The following is a 25,152-nucleotide window of genomic DNA, read 5'->3' as shown; positions in this document are numbered from 1 at the left end:
CCCAAACAATACCTGAAAACATCTGGTCTCCCTCCAAACACCACTTCCTCTCACAGAGAAAGCAAGTGTAAGTGCAAGGATGCCTAGCTTTATATTACTGACATATTTCTAAAGAGAAAGATCTGAATCAAGTTGATGTGATTTGTTTGCCCTTCTGAATTCTCTGAGAACTTACATTTGAAGGATCCTGTAGTGAATGTTTTATAGAAGCAAAGAGCTGCCCCCAGAGCAACTTGTGCTGAGTTTTTTTCTGTGCATTCGTTTTACTTAGAACAGAGTGCCCAATAATGTAAAACCTTGAGTGTCACCTTTGCATGGTAGACGTGGGAAAAGGTTACCAACCAGCTTGCAACACTCAGCAGCAGGGTGGTGTCCCTGACACCTGTGTGACTGTTGTGAAGTGGATGCTTTAGAGGCAGTGGGTCTGGACTACTCTGGGAGTGACTGAGCCCACAGCCCACCCCCAGTAAGCCTGAAAAGGGCCATCTGGCAGTGACAATGCTTTTTCCCTCAGTGACCCAGCCTCTCAGCAGAGCAGCCTTGGCTCCTGCCCCATCAAGGTCTGCTGGTCCATTTTCACAAAGGATCCACTGAGCTCCCAGGACTCTTATAATAAATAAGTTTTAAGAAGCCTAAATCAAGTCAGGATGTTTTTGTTGCTGTGATCACTAAAAGGCCTCTACTAATCATTCTGTTAGCAGCACTTAATATTTATTAAGATCTTACTATGTGTCAAGCATTACTTTAAGTGCTTTATATGCATTATCTTTTTTTTTTTTTCTTCAGCACTGAGGTCTGAACTTAGGGCCTCGTGCTTTCTAGGTAGGTACTCTTACCCCTTGAACCTCTGCCTCAGCCTTTTGTGCTTTAGTTACGTTTTGGTCTTGCATTTTTGCCCAGAGCCAGTTTCAACCACAGTCCTTCTACCTATGGACTCCTGAGTAGTTGGGATTATAAAAATGAACCACCAGCAGCTGAGATTACAGACATGAACCATTGCATCTACTCCTGTATGCAGTCCCTTAATTAACCTTCATGACTTTTTAGGTAGACTCTGCTTTCTTCATTGTCTTTAATTTTGGAGATGTTAAGTAATTCAACCAAGGTTACACAGTAAATAGCTGGGTCAAGATTTGGACCCTAGGCTTTCATTGTTGTGAAAGAGCAAAAAACTGGCCACAACACTGTGAAGCTCCTCTCAAGAAGAGATGAAGTCTTAGCACAACTTTTTGAATCTTAGTTGAACCATGCAACTTGTTTAGGTCAACAGGATGTCAAAAGCTGACGACAGTAGGCTTAAGAGGTATCTGAATATTAGCGCTCACCAGCTCTGACTGCGAGAAGCCTAAGAATATTGTGAAAAGCAGCCAGAGCTCAGCCCATGGGAAGATGGGCAAGCACATGGGAAAAGATACCCTGCTAACCCCTAGAATGTCAGAAAATAACACACTACTGTTGTTTTAAACTACTAAATTCTGAAGTGGCTTTTACATAACAAAAGTAATTAAAGTAACCATTAAACCCTCTTACAGCAAATAAATATCAACAAATAAGAATAAATGAAAGTTTGAGGCAGAGGAAAAATCTTCTTTGCAATTCCCCATTTTTCATCAAGGAGAGAATGAAAAAAAATTGGAGTTTAAATTTCATCAGGAAAAACTATGATTAGACCAGCAGTAAAAGTTGCTGGAAGCAAGGAAGCCTAAAGACAGAGACAGAGAGACTCTCTCATTCTAAGCCTAACTCAGGTTTCCAGGAATCACTCACTCAAAGTCTTGGTCAGGAATCAAGCTGTCCTCATGGCTAATCCCTCCAGGGCTCTGGAGACCCACAGATAACCGAGGTCTGAGGCCAGCCCATACAGGAACAGCTCAGTAGGCAGGAATCCTAGGAACCTCCCCTTCTTGGCTGGGCAAGTGGTGAATGCTCCACAAATACATTGGTCCAGAAAGCTTCTGTGTAAAGACTCTGACTCCACAGGAAAGCAAGGATTGATGAAGCCAGGAAGAAAGCCACTCCCTAGGAAGTGGGAGCTGCTCTAGACAACAGGGAAAGGAGAGCCCATTATTCCAGAAATGAGTATCTCTTTGGAAAGGAAATCAAATTAGGGTTCTCCATGGAAAAACACAAGGCACGGTCCATAGCAGGAACATGGTAGAGAAAAACAAATGAACCAAGACCACAGGGAGGGTGGGGCTTGCTGCCTCAGCCATCAAACTAAAAAGACTTGTATTAAAAATCTTTCACCCCCAAAACACACACAAAAACATAAGATGCCTTTGGATTTCAAGTTAAATTCAAAACACAACTAGTAAGTAATTTCTTACCTCTGTGCATAATCTTGTGCTTCTCTCTGAGGTACGTCAGACCTTTTATCACCTGGAAGAAGGGGAATGTAAAAACATGGCAAGCAGAAAATTGTGTGTGCAGACAAATACTCTATCTCTCCTCCAACATCAACAAATTTGCCCTCCTCCCTTTGTTATTACTAGACGGAACATGTGAGGAAGTTCTCTCCCACTGCTACATCCCCAGTCCTTTTTATTCATTGTTTTGTTTCACTTTGAAACCTGCCTTATCAAGCAGGTTTTTAAGTGTTATATAAAGTATTAAGTGAAACAAATTATCACAAGTTTAAATAACTTGAAAAGACATTGTGAATTTTTTTCTAAATCTGCAATTTAAAAATTAATTTTTCTGATACTACAAAAGGTATCACAGATATCTGGTCCTATTTTCCAGACAGTTTTTAATATAAAGAAAGTCGTATTTCTCATTGTAATGAGAAATAAAAAGAGATAATATTCTAGCTAGACTCCAGATAGGGGTCATGCACCAGTGGCTCATGCCTATAATCCTAGCTACTCAGGAGACAGATACCAGGAAGATCATGGTTCAAAGCCAGCCCAGGCAATTAGTTCTGGAGACCCTCTCTGAAAAAAACCCACCACAATAAAGGGCTGGTGGAGTGGCTCAAGATGTGGGCCCTGAGTTCAACCCCCAGTATTGCAAAAATAAACAAAATGCTAAAATGCTAACAGCTGGCAAAGTGGCTCATGCGGTACAGCACTTGCTTAGCAAGCGCAAGGCCCTGAGCTCAATCTTCAGCCACCAAAAAAAAAAAAAAAAAAAAAAAGATAAACAGATTCCAGATAGGGAAAGTTCTAGTGAGAAAAAGGTTTGTTAAGTAAACTCCCTCACTGACCTGCTCCCAGCCTCCCTCACCTGTTTTCTACCCACTCCTTAATGTACCAGTGAAGGAACTTAGAAGAAAATTTTCAGAACATACTCACAGCAATGCTAACTTTTCCTAAAATTTGTTCAGGAATTCTTCCAGCTTTCTTCAGGACTTGATCCAAGGAACCCCCATCCTAAGAACAGTATTAGACCATTTAGTGATAGTGTTTCCAACTGTCTTATTTTAACTGTCACACTTCAGGAAGAAGGGAAACCTCACATGTGGCAAATCTTCCTAGAAGGTTAAGGATGGCACCCTTTGTTTTTGCTGTAGACATCAAATATGACATAAATAAAAAACATTGTGGGAGGAATCATATGACAAGCAAATCAAATCCTGTGCACTTCCTTAAACAAATTACTAACATGTGGTCATGAAAACATCCAGACTGCGCTGGCCAACAGCACAGGGTGGTGGTAAGGAGTAGGCTCTGCAGGCAGCCTGTTGAACTGTGAATCCCAAATAGTTTGGATAGTTGCTTACTGTCCAGAGACCTTGAACAAGTTACTCAACTAAGAAAATGAGGATGAGAATAATTAGAAGGCTATAATAATAACCATGTGGTTCAGATAGCGATTAAGCAAGCTAAAAGCACTTAGAACAAGGTTGAGCACATAAGTACTCAATAAATGTTAGCTTTTTTTTTTTTAAGTCAACTTGCATCTGGCATTATCCTAACAAATCATCATCAACAAATCTAAAGAAACATGTCTTAAAAGGCAATCATTCATTCCAGAGTGCTGTGGACTACATTAAGTTCCACAGGGACAGGAATAAGGAAAAAGTTAGCCTCTGCCCTCAAAGAATTTATTAACTAATGTAATAAACCCAGAACTGCATAAGAGAAGAAGAGACAGGCAGGTAATTCTGACTAAACTCAGAAGATACCATTTGAGCTGAAATCTTAGGAGCACAGAAAGAAAAGAACAGGGTGTTTCCTAAGATTGAAAGCAGAAAAGCATTAAATTGCCCAGTACTCCTGGGATAACATGTTCATTTCACTGAGGGCCCACAGGAGATGTGGTGACAAATGGAACTGGAAATAGCCAGCTGTGGCCAAAGTCCTGCCTAGAATCCAAGGCTTCATGGAGGGGGAAGTGAAGGAACCCACCGAGAAAGAGAGAGAGAGAGAGAGACTGAGTGCCAAGAGACCTAGAGAACAGACAGAGTAGAGATGGGCAAAGGAAAAGGGGGAGGGGGAAGGGAAACAAAGAGGGAGAGAGGAAAGATAAAATGCACTCTCTGTAGGAGGCTGAGGCAGGAGAATCCAGAGTTTGAGGCCAGCATGGGCAGTGAGACTCTGCCTCAAAAAAAAAACAAAAAAACCCAAAAAACTCTCTGCTTAAGGAGACATAGGAGGGTGGGATTTCCATACAAAGCAGCTAAGGCAAAGGCTGGAAACAGAAGAACCTAGAAGCTGAGCCTTGGAGGTGGGCAAAACCCAGAGGGATATTTCCAAAGATATCCTGTCTCCAAAATCACCCAGCCTCTATAATTGCAGCCATTCACTGTGAGGTCAGGGAGTAACACAGAATATGATAAGCAAAAAAGAGAATAATCCCATCTCTATAAAAATTTAAGAGTGCGTGCACTTAGCCAGGTGTGGTGGTGCACACCTGTAATCCCAATACCCGAATGTCCTTGATATGAGTGACTTTTAATCATAATAACTCCCTAATGGTAGGTGAGTCAGCGAAGGAGAATCGTAAAGGATTGTAAGAACTTAGGCTTAAAATTTCAAATGTGCCATAGATAACCTCCAAAAAAACAAGAGTGGAACTATGAATCTAGAGCCAAAGAGAACTGTCCTTAAACGCACTTATTTTCCAAGAGCTCTTGGAAGAACCCTTATCCAGGCTGTGACCCATGCTGAGCTCAAGCAATCAAGTCAGTCCTATGATCCTGGATACCTTCAGTGTTACAGGTCCCTTCTGGCCACATGAGGACAATACCACAGCCCAGGTAAAACACTGGCCTCCCCAAGTTAGCAGGTCCTAAAAATGCCACCGCATCTCTCAATTTCCTTTACAAAGGGAAGGGGGACTCAAGAGCAGGAAGTTCCCAAGTATTTCCGTTTTGCCTTCAAGTGGATCATGGTTTCAGTTCCTTTGTTTGAATGGCTTTGCCTAATCATAAAGAAGGACTACACATTTCAAACAAGATAACAAAGCCTCTCTGTCAAAGCTGACCTCAGACAAAGGCCAAATGCTACCCCTGTGCTTCTCAGGTTCCTTCCTCCATTCAGACAATAACAGCACTACCTCCCCAACTGACTCCAGCCACAGCCTCAGGCAGAGAGCAGCCCAGCTACACTGAATGGGTGTGACCTCCCATGAGGGTTGGTAAAGTAAATATTTCTATGGCTGAAGGTGTAGCTCAGTTGTAGAGCCACGGTTTCCATGCATGAGGCCCTGAGTTCAATCAAAAAAAATTTTTTTAATCTATTATAAAGGAAGAAATATTGGCTCTCTTCCCTTTAACCTCCTGAGCTCTGAGCAGAGTTAAAAGGAGAACATGGATTTAGCAAGATGTCAGAGGGCCAAACTAGCCAGGATTACCCAGTGCTGCCTGCAACTAACTCTGTAGCCTTCCAATTCTGCTTTACTGCTGCCTAGAGCGTGCCTTCACTGACTAGAGCTGCTGAAACTCTGCTTATTTTTAGAAGCCAATTATTAACTAAGTCAATGGTACTTTTGTGAAGGTTTTCTATAGAGCAGACAAATGCTTTATGAAAATAATAGCTCAAAAGCTTTTACTCCTGCAAGAGAACCATCAACTCTGAGTACCCAGTCCCTGGTTGCTCAGCTACCAGGAATCTATTTCCCTAAAGCCAGGAGCACTCTTATTCTCCTTAGGTCCTGTTCCCCTTGGGTCTCAAAATTCAGACTGGGCAATGCAAATACAACTTATTTCTAGGAAAGGTGAGCCCTGACTGAGTGCTTTAGAAGATGGATAGCGAATGCTGATGACACCAATTGATTTTAAAATGCATACCCCCAAAATGACTTGACAATGAATAAATGGACAATATGTGGGGAAGCAAATACAGTAAAATGTCGGTTGCAAAATCCAGGTGGTGGTTTCCACTGTACAGTGGAAAATTCCTTCAACTTTCTGTTTTTTGGGTTTTGTTTTATTTTTGAGTGTACAGGGGTTTGAACTTAGTAGAGCACTTGCTAGGCAGGCACTCTTGCTTGAGCCACACCCCCATTCCTTCTGGATTTTTTTGTTTGTTTGTTTTCCCTTCAACTTTCTGTATGCTTGAAATTTTTCATAATAAACTGCTGAAAATGACATAGAACATCATACAAAAAACAGTTACAGAGAAGTTGGAACTGACTATTGAGGGAGGGGCTCTTACATACTGACACCCTGGAAATGCTGAAGGGAAGGCTAAGTAGAAAGCTCACGAGAAGTGGAAGCCAGCAGACACAGTTTTCCAGGCAAAGACATTTGGTGCAGGAAGGCCTGCTGAGGAACTAAGGATGGGATTAGGAACCAAGGCTGGAGCAGAAATCCATTCTGGCATTCATGGCTGCATGGACCTCAGGCCACAACTGCTTTCTACATAGCCATGTCCCAAGTGGTAGAGCACTTACCTAGCATGTGCAACACCAAAAAGAAAAAGACAAGATTGTTCCAGCTGCCTGTGAACCTATGTACATCCAGAGACAGAGAAGCCTATTGCTGGTTCCAAGACCTATCTCTCCTGCCAGGCCTCAGGCCTGACTAGGCCTTTCCCCATCAGAGCTACCTTCATTCAGTCATTCAACACATATCACCTAAATAAGTTCCAGACATTCACTGTGCTTGGCCCTCTGACAGTCACTTTTCCAGGTTGAGGCTCCCCAGAGCTCCAGAAATATATTTTACTTTGGAGATTTGAGTGGGAACATCTTGCTCTTCCCAAAGAGCCAAATCCATGGGGAGAAAAAACTGACCTGCAGTTAATGGAAATAGGCCAAGAGAATAGAAAACCAACATTTGTCATGTCCACTGTCATCTCCTGGTGGAGAAGATGCAAGAAGAACACAGCAAGGGCACCCGGTATCTATGAATCCAGAGTAAATTAGATTCCAGAATCATCTCAAAACAGATCAATGTAAGACAAATGAAAGGAACATCCTGTCCACCCTGCAGGAGGACATACAAGCTAGTAAGAGAAGTCCCAACAGGGCATGAATGAAGGAAGAGGTCCCTATCAATGTTCAGGCCCTAACCCTAACCTCTGAAGCAAGCACCTCAGATGGAGTTCAGCCACACTTACTCCACAAATGGCTTCTTGGCTCCCCTACTAAAGGGAACAGTTGGGTGGTACAGAGCTTGTAGGTACCTCAGGAAGGAATTCCTGAAAGTTCAGGAGAGAAGGCATGAAATGACACATGCCTGGTGCTCAGCAGCTCAATATCTAAACTGGCATCCTGATTTAGAAGGTTCTAGAGCACAGCCATCCAGCCTGTGAACAGCTCTGGGGAGGTAGACGCTGCATTCAGAGTCTCTGTCCTCTTGGCAGCTCACATGGCACCTTGCACATAACAGGGAGGAAAAATAAGTATGAACTGAACCTGTGTTGATTAGCTAATGTAAACCCTGACTGGCTACAAGTGCCAAAAACCCACAGAAACACAGGATGCGGACACAGCGAAGGGCCCTTACAGAACATCTCAACCAGTCAGTTCTCTACAGAGAAACAAAGTCCTGAATACACCACTTGCACAGGGTAATGGTGAGAGTATGAAGTTTAAAGAAAACAGACCTAGTTAGATTCTGATGCTCATTGGTTGTGTGACTTAGACTAATTATAAAATCTCTCAGGGCTTTACTCTCTCTACCTACCAGCTCGGGGATCAACGAGATGGGGTTGATTGATTAATAACTTACATAATATGGAAAGGACTTGGGAAGTGCTGGAAGCTTTGAAAGCCAATTGCTATTCTATGTAGTCATGCCACCACCCACCTTCTATTATTTTAGCAAGACCCACAAGGAAAGAAGGCTATTCTGGCCTTTCCTGTCTCTGGTTTCTCACTATCGCCCCTACCTTCTTCCCCTAGTCTTCCAGGACCTCCACTGCCATTTTTAACTCTTCATCCAAAATTCTTAGGCTAAGGCTGAAAAGCCAATCACCACCAACACAAGGAACACAAGAAACTCAAAGGAAAGAAAGAGTCCCCTGAGGAAAAGCCAAGACTCAGAATGTAAACAATCAGCACCCCAGGCCAGGAGCAAGGACCAAGCCAGAAATGTTCCATGCTTCCTACAGACACTGCTTCACTGCAGTTGAAGAAAAAAGAGAAAAGAGAAAGGAGCTTTCTCAATAATGCTCAGACATGCAAAAGACATTTCCAGGACCTATGTTCCATATGGCATCCACTGATGCTGGCAGACACCTGATGTAGTGTCTGTGGCCCTTCTTGATCATTCAAATAATGGGGTTACCAGCAAGAGAGAGACCTCCCAGGAGGATTCTCCTGGAGCTCATTCAATCAGGCACAGGGCTCTCATTCTGCAGATCAGGAAGCAAATGGGGCAGGAGCTGAGGGACACCATGCCAGACTGAAAGTACAACAGCCATCGAGTATGCAGACATACAACAGCCCTGGTCTCTGAACCGTCAGTCCTAACATTTGCAGAATATACACTCTGAGTCAGACAGTGTGCTGAAAGACTTACTGTTATACTAACTGATCCTCACCAACATGAAGCAGGTATGATAATAGCCATTTCACAGATGAGGAAACAGAATCAGAAATATCAACAAATCTGCACAAGGTCACAACAAGAAGATAACAATCAGTAAACAAGTAATTATTGAGCACCTGCAGTGTGCCAGGAATGTTCCAAGTATTCAAGACTCAGTGGCAAACATGACCAAATCCTTACTTGGATTTTCATGGAAAAAAAGAGATAGAATATCTGTCAGATTCCGAAGGCCCCTATGCCACGTTGCATAGTGGGAACAAAAAAAAAAAAAAAAAAAAAAAACAATTGCAACAATGAAGCTAGTGTCTCTCTAAAGTTCTAGGCACCAAGGAAAGCAATGGCCCCAAATCCGTTATCACCATCTAGAGGATTCAGCTCTGGTGTCAGGCTGCCTCAGTCTAAATTCTACTAGTAGCACTCACTAGCTGTGTGGCCTGGGAGAGGTGATTCCATTTCTCTATGCTTCATGTTCCTCATTCAGTGGAATAATGAACCCACTCAAAAAGGTGGCTGGGAGGGCTAGAGGCATGACTGTAGTGGTAGAGCACCTGCCTAACAAAAAGGTTTCTGTGAAAATGCAATAAAATACTGATTTGCTTAGGATAATGCTTGATATAATATACACCCAGTAAATATCAGTTTATCATTATTAGCATTAACATTGTTATTGTTAGTACCGTTAGTCACTGGCAAAAGAAGGAAGGGCCTGCAGGCAGCTAATGGTAACAAGACTAGCCGCTAACATATATGTCATTAGCCCATTTGTCCTCTCACTTGCCCTCACCCACCACTAATGTGCACCAGTGGATAGGGGAGGGGGTTATTTCTCTCCTTACCCAAACTCCTCAAGCTGCCCTAAAAGCAGAGCATAAACTCTCTAAAGTCAGGGAATGTTTCACTCATCTTTATAACCATAGAATCTTGTACCAAGCACACATCATTGTATACAATAAATGGACTGAATCTGTATTAACCAGACTTTAACATCAAAACCTTAGGGTCATCTGGGTAGGAGAAAACTGGGTGATATGATCTAGGGACAATCCCCAGGGATTCTTGATTATTACCTCTTTGAAGAGAAACAGGAACCTAGAATGAAAGCCTGTCATTGTGTGACTATGCCAAGTTCTAGGGTGAGGTCTCTCAGCTGCCCAAGATAGTATACGGATACAGACAGCTGGTTACCTTCCACACCAACAATTACAACAGAGCCATCCAACTCCCAGCTCGATCCAGAGGCCTACAGGTGGCTCCATACCATGTGTTCCATGCAGATGCTGATCTCGCCGTCGCTGTAGAATGCACCATAGAAGCCCACGATGTACGGGGAGTTGCACTCATGCAGAACTTGCAGCTCTCTGATGATCTGGTTCCGGATTGCAGGTTTTATCTCCAGGTGAATGAGCTGGGGAAAGGAACAGAAAAAAAAATAGGTTTTACAGAAGGGAGAAAGGAGAGAAAGGAAGGAGCTTTCTTAAACGTTTCAAGTTCCTAAAAGCAGAGGGAGGAAAGGCAATTTTTAAAAACAAGTTTCTGCTCAAGCAAAAATATTCAGTCAATGTTCAAATGGGTGAACACCAGACAACTGTAACCAGGAGACCAGCTGTGCTTCTGTTCCCAGACGCCAAGACTGGGGACAAGGGCACTCACCTCTAACTCCAGAATGACCTGCAGAGCTGAGCTATGAGGGGAAACTGGCCTTGAGGACTTGGTTCACACTCAGATGTGGGTAAAAGGGCATGAGGCACTGAGGTGTGCTGACCTAGGCTGCACGCAAGACTCCTCCTTGAGCTCAAGAGACTGATGGGGATGAGATTTAGTCAAAGTCTCAGGTGCCACCTTATATCCCCGACACTGTCCCTTGTTCAAACTAGGGAGACAGGCACATTAAATGCTCACCTAAATAAGCTTGAGCACTTTAAAAATACTACAGACAATAAGTGTCAGAGGACATGGAAGCAGTGATTACTAGTGATGGTTGGAGCACCTGGTGAAAGCTAGACAAGAGGTGGACTCTGAATATGGCCACTGTTGGAAAAAATGGGATGAACTGCAGAAGTACAAATATGGGGTCAGGCACCAGGATGAGAATTAACACACTAACGCAATCATTAGCATGTCTACCCAGGGTCTGACAGATAATAAGTTCACAATTAAAACAGCACAAAAAGGGAGAGAAAAGTTCTATTCCTTCCACCCTTGTCCCCACGCCTCCAGGTCACCTGGGAGATAATCCCATTACCTGTTTATCCAGGCAAACTCACCTTTCTGGCCATGACTAGGCCAGAAGGCTTATGGGAGACTTTGAATACTACGCCGCCATTGCCAGCGCCCAGTTCACTGATCTTCTCAAAGTCGTCATCCTTCAGCTCTCCCACCTTCTGCTTCTGAGTCAAAAAGGCCTCAAGGCGCTTCCGCTGCTGCTCATCAAGCTCCAGCTCCTCCAGCTTCTTCTGTAAGGCCTCCAGGTTGGTCCTGCTCAAAGGGAGTCCACAAGTCAGCACCATCACCAAAGAAATCAACCACAGGACCACCCCCGTGCTAAGCAGAGCTCCAGCTCCGGGACTAGGTGGACAGAGAACAAGTAAAGTGCTGGAAAGGAAGCGACACCCACCTGCCGTGGCTCTGTCCCCTCACTCCCCCACCCTTCACCTTTGAAGACTTCAGCTTTATTATTTGTAGCAATAATTAAAAATGTACACAGCAATCCAGATGCCCTGCAACTGAATGGATCAAGAAAATGTGGCATATATATGTATTTATATGACATATGGGGACATCGTGCTAAGAAAAACAAGCCAGGTTCAGAGCACAAAGGCCACATGTTTTCTCTCATATGTGGAAGATAGATCCAATTTATAAAATGGGGAAATTAGGTTTCTCTCAATATGCTGCAAGTTGATAAGAAACCAACAAATTTCCTAAAATGGACTCTGAGCTACCTTAAATTGTTTTTGCTGTTATTTGACTGATTTTTGAGATGGTCTAACCTACGACGGTCTCAAACTCTCAATCCTCCTGCTTCCATCTCCCAAGCTTACGTTGTTTTAAAACTCCAGTTTTAAAAGCCCACTAATGTTGGTTTATTAAATTTATAACATATACAAAATAAAGTTCCCTAAATCCTCTCAACTGAGACCAAACCCACTTTAAACTGAATCTCAAGAGGAGGAAGCTTCAGTTCCATTGTGATCTGGTGGAAACCAGGCTAATCAAAACAGAGCAAAGATATCATAAAAAATGATACACCTAAGAACTATTTTTTACATACGGTGTACAAGTTTGTGTTCATTCAATTGTTCTTTAGCATAGAGCAAGCCCCTTTAAATAAGGGTCCACTGGTCTATATCATCTTTCTTACATAAGCCAAAGCCTAAAGCACTGTTTACGATTTCCAAATCCTGATTCTGTAAAATGAGGTTAAAAAAAAAGGACACTTGCAAAGTAATCACAGCACAAAACTTTAGAATCTTCTGCTTCCCCCCAATCTTACTGCTCATGTAATCTGGACAGCACTGTGCTTTAGTGATTAAGCCTTACTCTCATTCCATGATTTTTAACTAGTGTTTAAAGAAAGATGAAAAGAAAAATCACTTCATTTGCAATAATATTTTAGTGTATATGAGATGTAAATATGTTACTTAGCTACAATGCCAGCTCTAACTGTCCAAATGGGATTGGGAACAAACTGGCTCTGGATGAGCACATAACTCAGCCAGTGGCTGCTGAAGCAGGTGGGTACAGCAGGGAGCAGTCTCCAAGTCATGCACTCAAAAAAGTGAAAAGTGTTCATTACTCTTGAAAGTTGGTAAAGCGCTTCCATTATGCTTCATTTAATTTCACTCTCAGTCTAAACAGATGACACAAGTGGCACAGGTGACAAGACAGGCCTTACTATACATTAGAACATCGGTTGCCCCCATCCACGCTAGTTCTGGGTTCATCTATTCTTCCTTCACATCCTCTATCCCAAACACCAAAAAGACAGGGAAACAGGGACCTTATGCCTTCCCATCTACAGGACACACACACACACACACACACACACACACACACACACAGCCAAAGAGGACACAAGCTGGTATCACTGACTCTCCTCACTGGGTAACTTGCGTGGGTGGGGGGGCGGGGGGTGGAGTGGGGGTGCTATGGACTGAACTGTGTCCTCACTAAATTTGTGTCCATAAGCCCTAAACTCCAGTGTGACTGTGTTCTGAGATGGGACTTTCAGGAGGGAATTAAGGTGAGGAGGTCATGTAGGATCCTAATCAGATGGGACTGGTGGCCTTCCAAGAAGATACTCCCTATTGTTCCCAGTACACACATGGAAAAAAGTCCACAAAAGCACACAGTGAAAAGACAGCCCTCTACCTGACAGAAGAGAGCCCTCCCTAGTACCCAACTGTACTGAAATCCTGATCAACTTTCAGCTTCTGGAACTGAGAGAAAATAAATGTCTGCTTAAACCACCCAGTCTATGGCATTTTGTTACAGCAGGCAACCATCCAAGACAGTTGGTCAGTATTTTCACCTTGCTAAAATGGATGGCTAAGTCTCAAGTACCCCAAGTCACTCAGGTGTGGAGACCCAGAGCACGTGGCTGGGGGTACACACCTCTGATTCCTTTCTCTCTGGTCTTCACAAAGAAATCCACTGATGACCACATTTAGAAACGTGTCAAATGCAGACAGACCCCACAGCTAAAACTTGGACTTTACAGCTGCCTGGAGGGCTCAGCAGGCAAGCTGGAAATGCAGAATCCAAAAGCTGCTATCAAAAATAGACACCCAAAGCCAGGTGTGGTGGTACACTCCTATAATCCCACTCAGGCAGGAGGATCCTGAGTTCCAAGTTAACCTGGGCTACACAGAGATGCTGTCGCAAAAACAAAAACAAAAAAAACCCTCCAATACTTTCAAGGGAGGCAACTTACACCATGGATAAGACCCTAGAGGTGGTAATTAACACACCAGGGCTCATTCGCTTGTTAGGACAGCACACCCCTCTGGTCCAGATGCAGGCTGCCTCCCTGCACAGCAATCTGCTGATGGATCCACAGAGCAGAGAAACTACCTTGCAACTAACCCGGGCCACCAGATATTCCTCCACTTGTCGAGGATAGAGAATGCTGACTGTTCGCTTTTCTGGCTCCTGTAGAAATAAGCAATTTTAGGAAGAAAAACTGAGGCTGAGCTTTAGGCCACCTTCTTTCCTCCTTGACCTCCAGTACCGTGCCGTCTAGCCACCTACCTCACTATTAAGGAACTGGCCAGTGTGCACTTTCAGAAGGTGAATCCAAGAAGAGATGCAAAACCTTCCTAGTAGTAGGTATGTAAGCGTGAGCAATGGAGGTGGAACAGGTGCTGCCGCTACCACTCGGGATTCTTATCCTGCACTGGTCAGCAACCAGTTGCGTGACTACAGACAAGGCACTTTACCTTACCATGTCTCAGATTTCCCTTCTGTAAAATGAGAATCATAATTCCCCACTTAACGCCACCAGAAGAGAAGCAAACTGAATTTTTTTCCAGCAGTTGGGGGAGGTGGTACTAGGGGGTTGAACTCAGGACTTCACGCTTGCAAATCAGGCACTCTACATCTCCAGTCCCTTTTGCTCTGGTTATTCTGGAGATGAGCCTCAAGAACTACTTGTCCAGGATGGCCTCAAACCAAAATGGGAGGCTTCTGATCTCAGCCTCCCAAGTAGCTGGGATTACAGGTGTGAACCACCAGTGCCAAGCTCAAGTTGAAAATTAATGAGAAGAAACAGTGAAATTTTTGACACATTTCTACACTAATGTTAGGACAGAGGGGTTAGAAGGCAGGGCATGGAGAGGGAAGGAGAAGCCAAGACAACAACAGCAGGATCCAGAAATTACTGCCTTTCCTTTAATAATTCTTAAAGCACTTTAAAGGTTTTTTTTTTTTAATCTTTTTTAGAGAATGAAGACAGAACATTGACTCTGAAGGTGAAATGAAGATCCTGGCATAAAAACTGCTTGTAGTGCTCATTAATAAGAAATCAATCAATAATGTAATAGCATTCAGCATTGCTTCCACTTGAACAGGGAGTTGACGATATCCCACAGGCTCATTTCTGTCCTCCCGAGGTGAAATGCTTTAAGTAAGGAAACAAGAAGGATGGTCCCCACTCTCATCACATCACAAATCCCCAAAACTCATAGGGCAAGAACTTGCCTCCTTCACAATCATTAGTTTTAACTAAAATCAGCAAAAATGAGACTGCAGATTTAAAAACAAAAACCCAACTGGAGCTACAGCACAATAAATCTCTAACAAACACAGAAACATCTCTCCAAAGACCAGCTGTGATCAGCTCCAACCTCCATCACATTCACCACAGTGGAGCAGACAGCATGGTATGCTGTGAATTCTGCACATGGCTGTAGAGCAGTAAGCACAAGTTCAAGGAGATGCAAGATTATAGGCTTGAAATAGAAATGCAGAGAAAAACAAGGGTTGTCACTTACATTCTCAAACCCCAGGGAGGCACAATGAAATGAGCAGAAAAGGGTGTTCCTCTGGGCAAGAATGTCTCCTTCCCTTATGCCCCAGCTGCTAAGCCTAATTAAGCTGTCACACTGGAGTCTCTCACTTGTGGCTCAGCGGTTTAAATTAAGAAACAGTACAAAATGTAGCACAGGGAGAGACCTTTAAAACCAACAGATCCATCCCTCATTTTACAGGTGAGGAAACCAAGGCTCAGAAAGGACAAGGTCACACAGCTTTGGTGGCAGATCTCCCAACAACTAGCACAGAACTCCTTTCAAGGCTCCACACTGCCTCTTCCAAACCCAACAAGTCACCGAACCTGGAAGCTGTCCTAAGGAATGACTACAAGGGGTGGGGGTAGGAGCTGTCCAGACAAAGGAATCCGGTCTTCAAACTTCCACATGTCCATGGACCACAGATGCATGCCAAACACCTCCAGCTGTGACCAACCGGAGCCTTGCTCAAGCCTGGGTGGCCAGCCCCTGCCTCTGCCAGGAGGGCACACTGGAGGAAGAGCAAAGGGCAACAAGCAAACACTGTGCTGAGAGGAAAGCAAAGGTCCTCATGCAGGGGTCACCTCACCATGGAGCCCAGGGCATTGTCAGGTTCTCCCTAGCCATGACATTTGACAAGTAGGAATGCAGCAGGAAACGGGATGAGAAGCAGAGAGAGACTGAACTGAGCAAAGGAGCCAGTACCCCAAGACAAAGGCTGCAAACCCTTGATTCACAGCCTCTACCACTGCCCCCCTGTGAGATTGTGAGTAAGTTCCTTCATTTCTGGTCTTTAGTTTCCATAGCCATTAAAAAAAAAAAAAAAAACATTCAGGGAGGAAGGCAGAAGGGGAGAGATGCCTAAATATCTCAAAGGTCCAAGACTGCTGAGGGCTGTTCAAGCTGAGGGGTGGAAGGGCATCAATGGGCCAGGAAATGTGAGAACAAACTGACACCAGGGGTCTCGGTCAAGTCAAACCATGGTCAGCAGGGCAATGAGGGTTAGGGGGACAAAGAATAGTAAAAGAAGAAAGAAAACGGATCCTGGAGGAGGGCGGAGGGTATCAAAGGCATGACTTACCAACTTCTGGATCCCACCCTACACCAGCCCAGAGAGCATGGTGGGGTGAGGTTCCATACTCAAACCTCCATTCTACAGGCCACCCCAGGAGGGGCAGTTCAACCAACTAGGCAATAAAATTCTCAGATTATGTATACAGGCTCTGTGAAAGAAGTCAGGCACAAAGGATTAGTATATACTAGGTCATTCCACCTATATAAAGTTCTAATCTACACAATTACACATTAGGAAAATAACTAGAGGGATGTGTGTGATGGTTAATTTCATGAGTCAACCTGGCTGAGTCATGAGTCATGGTACCCCTTTTTTTTTTTTTTTGATGGGACTGGGATTTGAACTCAGGGCTTCACACTTGCAAAGCAAGTACTCTACCACTTGAACCACACATCCATTCCATTTTGCTCTGGTTATTTTGGAGATGGGGTCTTGTGAACTATTTGCCCAGGCTAGTCTCAAACTGCAGTACTGCCAATCTCAGTCTCCCAAGCAGCTCAGATAACAGTCTTGAGCCACTGGCGCCCAGATACTTGGTTAAACATTGTTCTGGATGTTTGTGTGAAAGTGTTTGTTTATAAGATTAACATTTAAACTGATGGACTCTGATTATAGTAGCTTACTCACCATAATGTGGGTGAACCTTAACCAATCAGTTGAAGATTAAAGAGAACAAAGACTATCTCCCAGAAGAAAAACAAATTTGCTGGTCATGGTAGTTCATGCCTGTAATTCCAGCACTCAGAGAGGCTAAGCAGGAGGATTATGAGTTCAAGGCCAGCCTGGACTGTGAGACTCTTTCTTTAAAAAAAGGAAAGAAAGAAGAGGAGAAAGAGGAAAAAGGAAAGAAGAACAGGGAGAGGAAGAGGAGGAAGGAAGGGAGAGGAGGAGGAAAGGAAGAGGAGGAAGAGAAAGAGAAGAAGGAGAAAGATAAAGAAGAAATAATTCTAAACCAGACCAGTAATCCCTATACTAGGAGGAGAGGCAGGAAGATCACAAATTCAAAGTTGGTTTGGGCTACACAGCAAGTTCAAGGCTACTATGTAGTCTAATGAGAGACCATGTCTCAAAAATTCTACCAGTAGGCTGCCTGAGCACTTGAACTGCAGCTCTTCCCTGTTCTTCTAGTCTACTGGCATACCCTACAGATTATAGACTTACTAGGCCTCTACAACCATGTGAGTCAATTCCCAACAAAATAAGTATCAATATTGCTCTCTTTTCTCCCTCCACCCTCACCCTTGTTAGCTCTCCCCACCATTCTCTAATAATACAAGGCCTGTTCTCCATCTGAGTGCTGATTACACTGAAAATTCATTAAATGATGCATTTGTGATTCATAAACACACCTGGAAGTCAAGCTATCTGAGTTTGAATCCTTATTTGGTCCTTAAGTAGCCATGTCAACTTGGACAGGGCAATAAAAAGCCTTAAGCCTCCGTTTTCATCAGTAAAATGGAGTTAACACATAATGGGGTTATTAGGAGAGTAAACATATGTTTAACAGAATACCTGGCTCACAGTAGGTGCTCAATAAATACTATCAAAACAAAGGGGTTTTTTTGGCGGTTTTGGTGTTTGAACTCAAGGACCGACTCACGCTTGCTAGACAGGCACCCTACCACATGAACCACTCTACCAGCCCTCTTTTGTGATGGGTTGTTTTCAAGATAGGGTCTTACAAACTATTTGCCTGGGTTGGGCTTGAACAGCAATCCTCCTCATGTCTGTCTCCTGAGTAGCTAGAATTACAGGCATGAACCACCAGTACCTAGCCTCAAATGCTATTCTTATTTACCAATAATTCACAAGAACATTACAATATTAAATGTATGCCTAGCATATGGGCATTCCCGTTTTTTTTTAATATCTACAACCTACTTTTATCATCACATCTTGACTAGCCTGTCCTTAGTTGTCTATATTCCATTCTCTGTTTCACCAAGGACTTTCTAGTGTCAGAAGGCATGTGTTCTCAGAGACGACCTGAGAAAACAAAATGATCCCCTGGGACAACTGTCACTGGAGTTAAGATGCAGGCAGCATCGATAAGAGCCTCAGGCCATTTAACATGGGAAGCCAACCACTTTGCTCAGAGAAGCATGGCCCCGGTATTGAGCTGCTGAGTTCTCTCTGAGGACAACTACAAAAACATGATCTTAGGAAGACAGAATGTTAGCAGTAGACAGGGCTTTAAAGACCATCTAGTTTAACTTCCCTATTGTAATTAACTATGAGGGGAAGTGACACCCATGTTCACAGAGCAGTGACTATCAGAGTTGAACTCAGGCCTTTTGACCCACAAGCTTGAATACCTCCTTCCCACGAAGAGTATCTGGCAGCTACTGAATACTTTTCTTCTTTCTCCTGGTTTTGTGTCAATGTCAAAGACCAGCTTTGTGCTAGCTCAGAAGCAGCTGATTTCCTGCATGTCCCTAGTCTGGTAAATGGGTCTGGGGGCTATTTTCAGAACAATGACTGTGAGACTTTTCTCATCTACACATCCGTCAGGAAGTACAGAAGAGTACAGCAGCCAAGACATGATTTGCATGTGCACCAGCATCAAGGAAAAGGTAAAAAAAAAAAAAAAGAAATTGGTGAAGCCCATTATGAACTATGCTGAAACACAGTTTCCCACAGTACACTGAGAATATAAGCCTGGTTCAGGAAATGGCTCAGTGCTACAGCACTTGCCTAACATGCCTGGGGCCTTGGGTTTGATCCCTAGCACTAAAACAAACAAACAAAAACCAGTAAAAAAATCTAGGCCAGAACCAGGTTCAACACCAACACAGAGCAAAGGTGTACTACTGCTGGAGGAAGTACCGGAAATTTGCTCCTGCATGAACACCACAAATATAGAGTCTAACCTACACAAAGATCACAGTCCTAGGGTGTGTTAAGATCTAAGTGAGGAACGCTGAGGTAGCTCAGCGGTAGAGCACTTGCCTAGCAAATGTGAAGTGCTGGGTTCCATCCTTGATACTGAAGAAAAAACTCAAACAATACTAATGTTAAAGGTGGACAATATGCAGAACATGCAGAAACAAATTAGGAATTTTAGCAAAAATGAAAACTAAAAATAAAATAAAATGGAAATACTTGATTTAAAAAAAAAATTATTGTGCTGGCAATCAAACCCAGGGCCTTGCAAATGCTAAGCGCACGCTCTATAGGGAGCTACAGCCCCAGCCCCTAGATTTTTTTTTGAGGCAGCATCTCACTATGTTGCCCAAACTGACCTAAAACACCTGGGTTCAAGTGATTCTATTGGTCTCACCTCCTGGGAAGCTGGGACTACCAACATGCACAGCTTTAGAAATTTCCATCAGCAGATTGGACAGAGCTGAGGAAATAATCCAGGATCCTAAAGACAGGTCAACAGAAATTATCCAGATTAAAAAACAAACAATAAAAAGAAGTCAGAAGAGTATCTAAGAATTATAAGACAAAACCAAATAGTCTAACAGATATATAAATAGAATGAGACAGAAGAACTAGTTGAAGAGATAATACCCAAGAATTTTCCAAAAGACAAAAACAAACCATATAGAAAAAGCCAGAGGCACCTTAAGCACCTAGACACATCATGAATAAACTGATAAAACAGAAGAGAAACCCTTATAAGACAGCCAGAGGAAAAAAGGAACATTACAACAAGAATCAGAATAATACAACAGACTTCTCATCAGAAACAATGCAAGTCAGAAGATAATGTAGCAACATCTCTAAAGTGCTAAAAGAGAAGCTGCCAACCCAACCTCTAAGTTCAGCCAAAATAGCTTGCAAAAGTGAAAACAAAACAAGGTTCAAAGGGTGGAGATACTCAGGTTAGAGGAGAGCTTTCAGCCACTTCTGACTGCCTTGACAGTCCTCACAGTCAAGGCACCAAGAATGCAAGGAGGAAGCCCAGTTCAAAACTCAAACTACAGGTAACCTAGCCCAGCCATAAAAGCACCGCGTGGCTCTGGGAAGGCACATTCTCATCTTGTCTACTTTCTCCACTTGTAAAAAAGGAGCATCACATGCCACAAGCCGGTGGCTCACGCCTATAATCCTAGCTACTCAGGAGACGGATCAGGAGGATCATGGTTCAAAGTGAGCCCGGGGAAATAGTTCACAAGACCCTATCTAAAAAAAACCCCATCACAAAAAAGGGCTGAAGGAGTGGCTCAAGATGTAGGCCCTGAGTTCAAACCCCAGTGCTGCAAAAAAAAAAAAGGGAGTATCACAGTCCACTCAACTCCTTGTGGTTAGTTATTACAAAGAAAATCTAGCCAGGTGGCTCAAGCCTATAATACTATCTACTTGGGAGGCTAAGATTGGGAGGATCATGGTTTAAGGCTAACCCAGGCAAAGAGTTCACAAACCCCATCTCCAAAATAACCAGAGCAAAATGGACTGGAGGCATGGCTCAAGTGGTAGAGCACCTGCCCTGCAAGTGTAGAATCCTGAGTTCAAACTCTAGTCCCACTAAAAAAAAAGAAAAGAAAATCTATAGTGTTGCCCAAAGTGGTAGAGCACCCTGAGGTTCAAATAACAATTCAAAAAAACAACAACAAAAATAAAACTCTAATTCCCATTGCGAAAAAAACAAAACAAAAAAAAAAAGAACAAATATAGGGCTGAGGTTGTAGCTCAGTGACACAGCACTTGCCTACTGTACACAAGTCCCTGAATTCAAACACCAGCACCCCAAAAACACAAAACAAAAGAAAAAAAAATCAAAATATGGAAGACAAAAAGGAGTATTACCTTTACTTGATAATAAAGAGGGGTATAACAGCCTAACAAAAAAATTATATTTAAGGTACAGGTGTGGTAGTACATACCTCTAATCTCAGCTACACAGGAAGCAGTTGTAGAATTACTGCCCAAGGCCAGCCCCAAGCAAAAAAAGAGTAAAACTCTACCTGAAAAAGCAAAAAGGGCAGGGGGCATGGCTGAACTAGTAAAGTCCTCATGCAAGACAAGTTCAAAACCCCAGTGCCACAAAAAAACAAGAGGGGGGAAGGGAAGGGACACTCAAATGCAGTTATGCAGTGGAAGGGATGAGCTTCCCACATATTAGGTGTGGTACACCCATTAATTCATTTAGTCCTCACAGCATTTAAAAAATACAGTGTGCTGCTCTCACCTTACATTACAGAATTAGAGGCCAGGAACAGGTACCAAGAATAGGACTAGGACTTCAAATTTTGATCTTTCTGAAGAGCTCCTGTCTTTCCGATGGAAAATCCAATACATACATAGTCATTGGAAAAACAAACGGAGTCTGGGTCTAGTGGCACCCTTGGAAGGTGCAGCTGTCTATTTCTGAAAATTAAGCTGGCACACTGTGGCCTTAGAAAGACAATGGACTTAGCTGGGCATGGTGATTATATCTATAATCCCAGCTACTCAGGAGGCAGAGGAAAGAGGCTAGCCCAGACAAAATATTAGCAATAGTGAGACCTTGTCTCAAAAACAAAATAAAAACAAAAGAGCTAGTGGCACAGCTCAAGTAGTAGAGCAGATTGCCTAACATGCATGAAAGTCCTGGGTTCAATTCCCAGTACTCTCCCCAAATCCCCACAAAAAAGAAAGATGATGCCCCTGACATTATTCATTTCCTGTTCTTGAGAACCTGATGTAGAGAAGAAAGAACATTCAGAAACTCCATGGGCAAAATTGCCCATGCCGCTCTATAAGCTAGGGGTGCAGACTGCTCTTCGATGAGGGAGAAGGAACAGGATTCAATGTGACCATAATCCTAGGCCTCTTAACACAAAAACATGAGGACAATTAAGTTCCCAAGGAAAAGTTGACAGCCAGTCCCCAGAAACACAGCCAAGGAAGATACATAGCATGATGCTGAAGAAGCCCAATATATCTGCAATTCTGGTCCATGTTGAGAAATCCTTTATTCTCCAGACCCACCATTTCCTCCCCTACATACAAGAAGAACATGCAGGGTCTGCAAGTCTCATCCCCAAGTTCATATCATCTCACTCACTACCTAGCAATGCTCAGGGAATCCCCATCTCAGGACTAGGACCAGCAGTCCATACATGTGCTCAGTTAGACAAGATGGACAGATGAGTTGACAGGGAAATTCAAAACAAAAAATATTAAAAGATCCACCTGAGAAATTAGAACCAGGAAATAAACTGAAAAATCAGAACAGTAAGCTCTCCTCCCACCATCTCCTTTTAGATGTTAAATTACAAGAATAGCAAGACAGAAAGGGGTTAATTCATCTGTCTTCACCTTTGAAATGTTGAGAAGCTGGAGGGTTCCTTGAATGGGTAGAGACAGAAAACTGGGGAATATGTCTGGCATGTCTGTGTTATTCCTGTGTTTTAGGTAGGCCTAGATTATATCTCCATGTTTTAAAACAATAAACAGCACCCATCTTAGACACCAAAACCACTGTCACTTATGAGTAGGGGTTGCTAGACAACAAGACTATGCACATTCCCCAGCTCAGAACACAGAAAGCTATACAACTGCCACCATTACTAAGCTCATCTGCCACCCCTGCACTTCAAGCAGAACGTCCATTTCTCTTCCAGTTTTTCCATTTCTACTTTATCCTATGATACTAAAATAAAGCCTTACTCAAACTTCTACCTGTGAGATTCTCCTTTTTTGTGAGACTCTTTGAAATTCTTTTCATTGTGGATCTCAAGTTTCTGTAATTTTGCATGAAGACTGGGAAGCTGAGAAAACCCCCATCTAGTAACAAAGCTACAGGTCAGGTCCCCAGATTAACAGCAGCCAACTTGATAGGATCAAAACCTACCTAGAATAAGTAATATCATGGACTGAGAAAAAAAAACTTAAAACCAAAACTGAGATAGGAGTATAGCTCAGCAGTAGAGCATATACTGGGTTTGATTCCCAGCATAAAAAAAAAAAAAGCAAAACTGACAGTGTTCACCTCTCTTCTCAAAAAAAGTGAAGGGGAAGAAAATAAGTCTTTGTGCTAACAATATCACCTCACAGCAGACTACTAGAGGACTAGAAAGCTTATCCACAGTTTAAAAGGGCCTGCTCCTAAGTCTTGAAGTAGGCAGAGCAAGTCTACACAGCATGTAGATGTGAACCTGGAGATTTCTTAAAATACACTGGGAGAAGCTTGTTTGAGGAATGGTTGAAAAGGGAAGAAAGAGTGGCAGCAGAGTGGCAAAGGCCACTTAAGACCAAAGACAAATAATTCCGCTGTATTTTGTCTTCATTGCTGTAGTATAATGCACCCCCGATCCCAGACCTTCAGTCTACTCTAGCATGGACACCGCTTTGTGTGTATTTTGTTTTTACTTTGTTTAATGGAAACCCGGCAAAGGAGGTCAAATTCCAAAACAGTTCAACATACAGCAAAAAAAGAAGAGAAAAGCCATAGGAGGGGGAGCTGGGTATGGTGGTGCACATCTGTAATCCCAGCATTGGAGAGGTGGAGGCAGGAGGATCTGAGTCCAGGCCAGCAGAAGTGACTATGAAAATATAATGTAAGCTGCCAGGACTGTTCTAATCCAGAGGCCACAGGACAGGGGACTGGAGTGGGCATCTGAGAAACACCATTTATGGCTAGAGTTGTGCAAATGCAATGAACATCTTTGTGACATCACCACGTGTGCCAGAGAATAGGGAAATACACATGAAGACAAGATCCGTGCCCTCCAAGGCAAACTCAGTGTGCACAAGGGTATGTGTGAGTAAGAGACAGAGATAAGACTACAAAGACAGATGTTAGGTAAGGAGGAAGGAAAGCAGGTAGGTGGGGGAGAGTCAGCACCATGCAAACCAAACACAGGAAATATAGCAACAACTCTACGTGGTAGGATAGGAAAAATGTTGAAAGTGAGGCAACAGGACTCCCAATTCCATCTAAAATGAGGAAGGAAAGTGAAGGTCAGAAAATATAATATCCAAGTTTAGTCCTGAGAGACAAAGGAAGGGGAAAACATGTGCATGTGCAAGCTGTTCAAAGTGGCCAGAGAGTAGGTGCAACCAGGAGAGAGCCAAAACAAGGCTGGAGGTAAACTGAGGCTAGAACATGAATGGCACAGCATACTATACTAAGGAGTTGGGGGGAAGGTAAAGCTTCTATAATTTTATCAGGCATAAAAAAGTGATGGGTGTTCATTATGAAAAATCCAACCAGTCCAGAAATGTATAAAGTAAAACTTTATGTGCTACCTTCCCTCTGATGACTACTGTCTCTACTGTTAAAATATGCTCTTCTCCATTCCTCCTAAGTACTTTTCTACTAAGCACACATAGTACATTTTGTTTTACACAAATGGAATTATAATATACACATTGCTCTGTAATAGCAAGTTCCAAAGTAAGAAAGTGGTAAGATCACCTTTATATTTTGGAGCCAAGCATCTAGTAGCAGCATGGAACTTAGAGATGGAGAAAAAGCAGCTTGGAGGCATGGAGGAACAGAAGAGAAGCTAAGAACCTGAACACCGCAGTAGCCAGGGATAGTGAAGAGTAGATGGGTCAAAGACAGAAGTTAGAATTGGCACAGCTGGGTGGCCATCTGGACAGGGAAGAGAGAGGAGGGGCTGAAGGTGACTCCAGATTTCTGGCTGGGGCCCTATGGGGATGTTATTTACCACATCACAAAGATGAGGACTAGC

General features: G+C 43.1%; 1 protein-coding gene across 1 annotated transcript in view; it reads right to left on the bottom strand.

Moving 5' to 3' along the window:
* Positions 1–25,152, bottom strand: part of Map2k1 (mitogen-activated protein kinase kinase 1) — a 67,747-nt gene that overhangs the window by 17,851 nt on the left and 24,744 nt on the right. Inside the window, exons 2-5 of the mRNA XM_074066267.1 lie at positions 11,206–11,416; positions 10,200–10,346; positions 3,294–3,371; positions 2,328–2,379 (exon numbers count right to left, since the gene is read on the bottom strand). Coding sequence (XP_073922368.1) covers positions 2,328–2,379; positions 3,294–3,371; positions 10,200–10,346; positions 11,206–11,416 — 488 coding nt within the window. The remainder of the gene's footprint in view (positions 1–2,327; positions 2,380–3,293; positions 3,372–10,199; positions 10,347–11,205; positions 11,417–25,152) is intronic.

Source organism: Castor canadensis, chromosome 2 (genome assembly GCF_047511655.1).
Source record: "Castor canadensis chromosome 2, mCasCan1.hap1v2, whole genome shotgun sequence".
NCBI lineage: Eukaryota > Metazoa > Chordata > Mammalia > Rodentia > Castoridae > Castor > Castor canadensis.
This window is presented reverse-complemented; position numbering and strand designations above follow the sequence as displayed.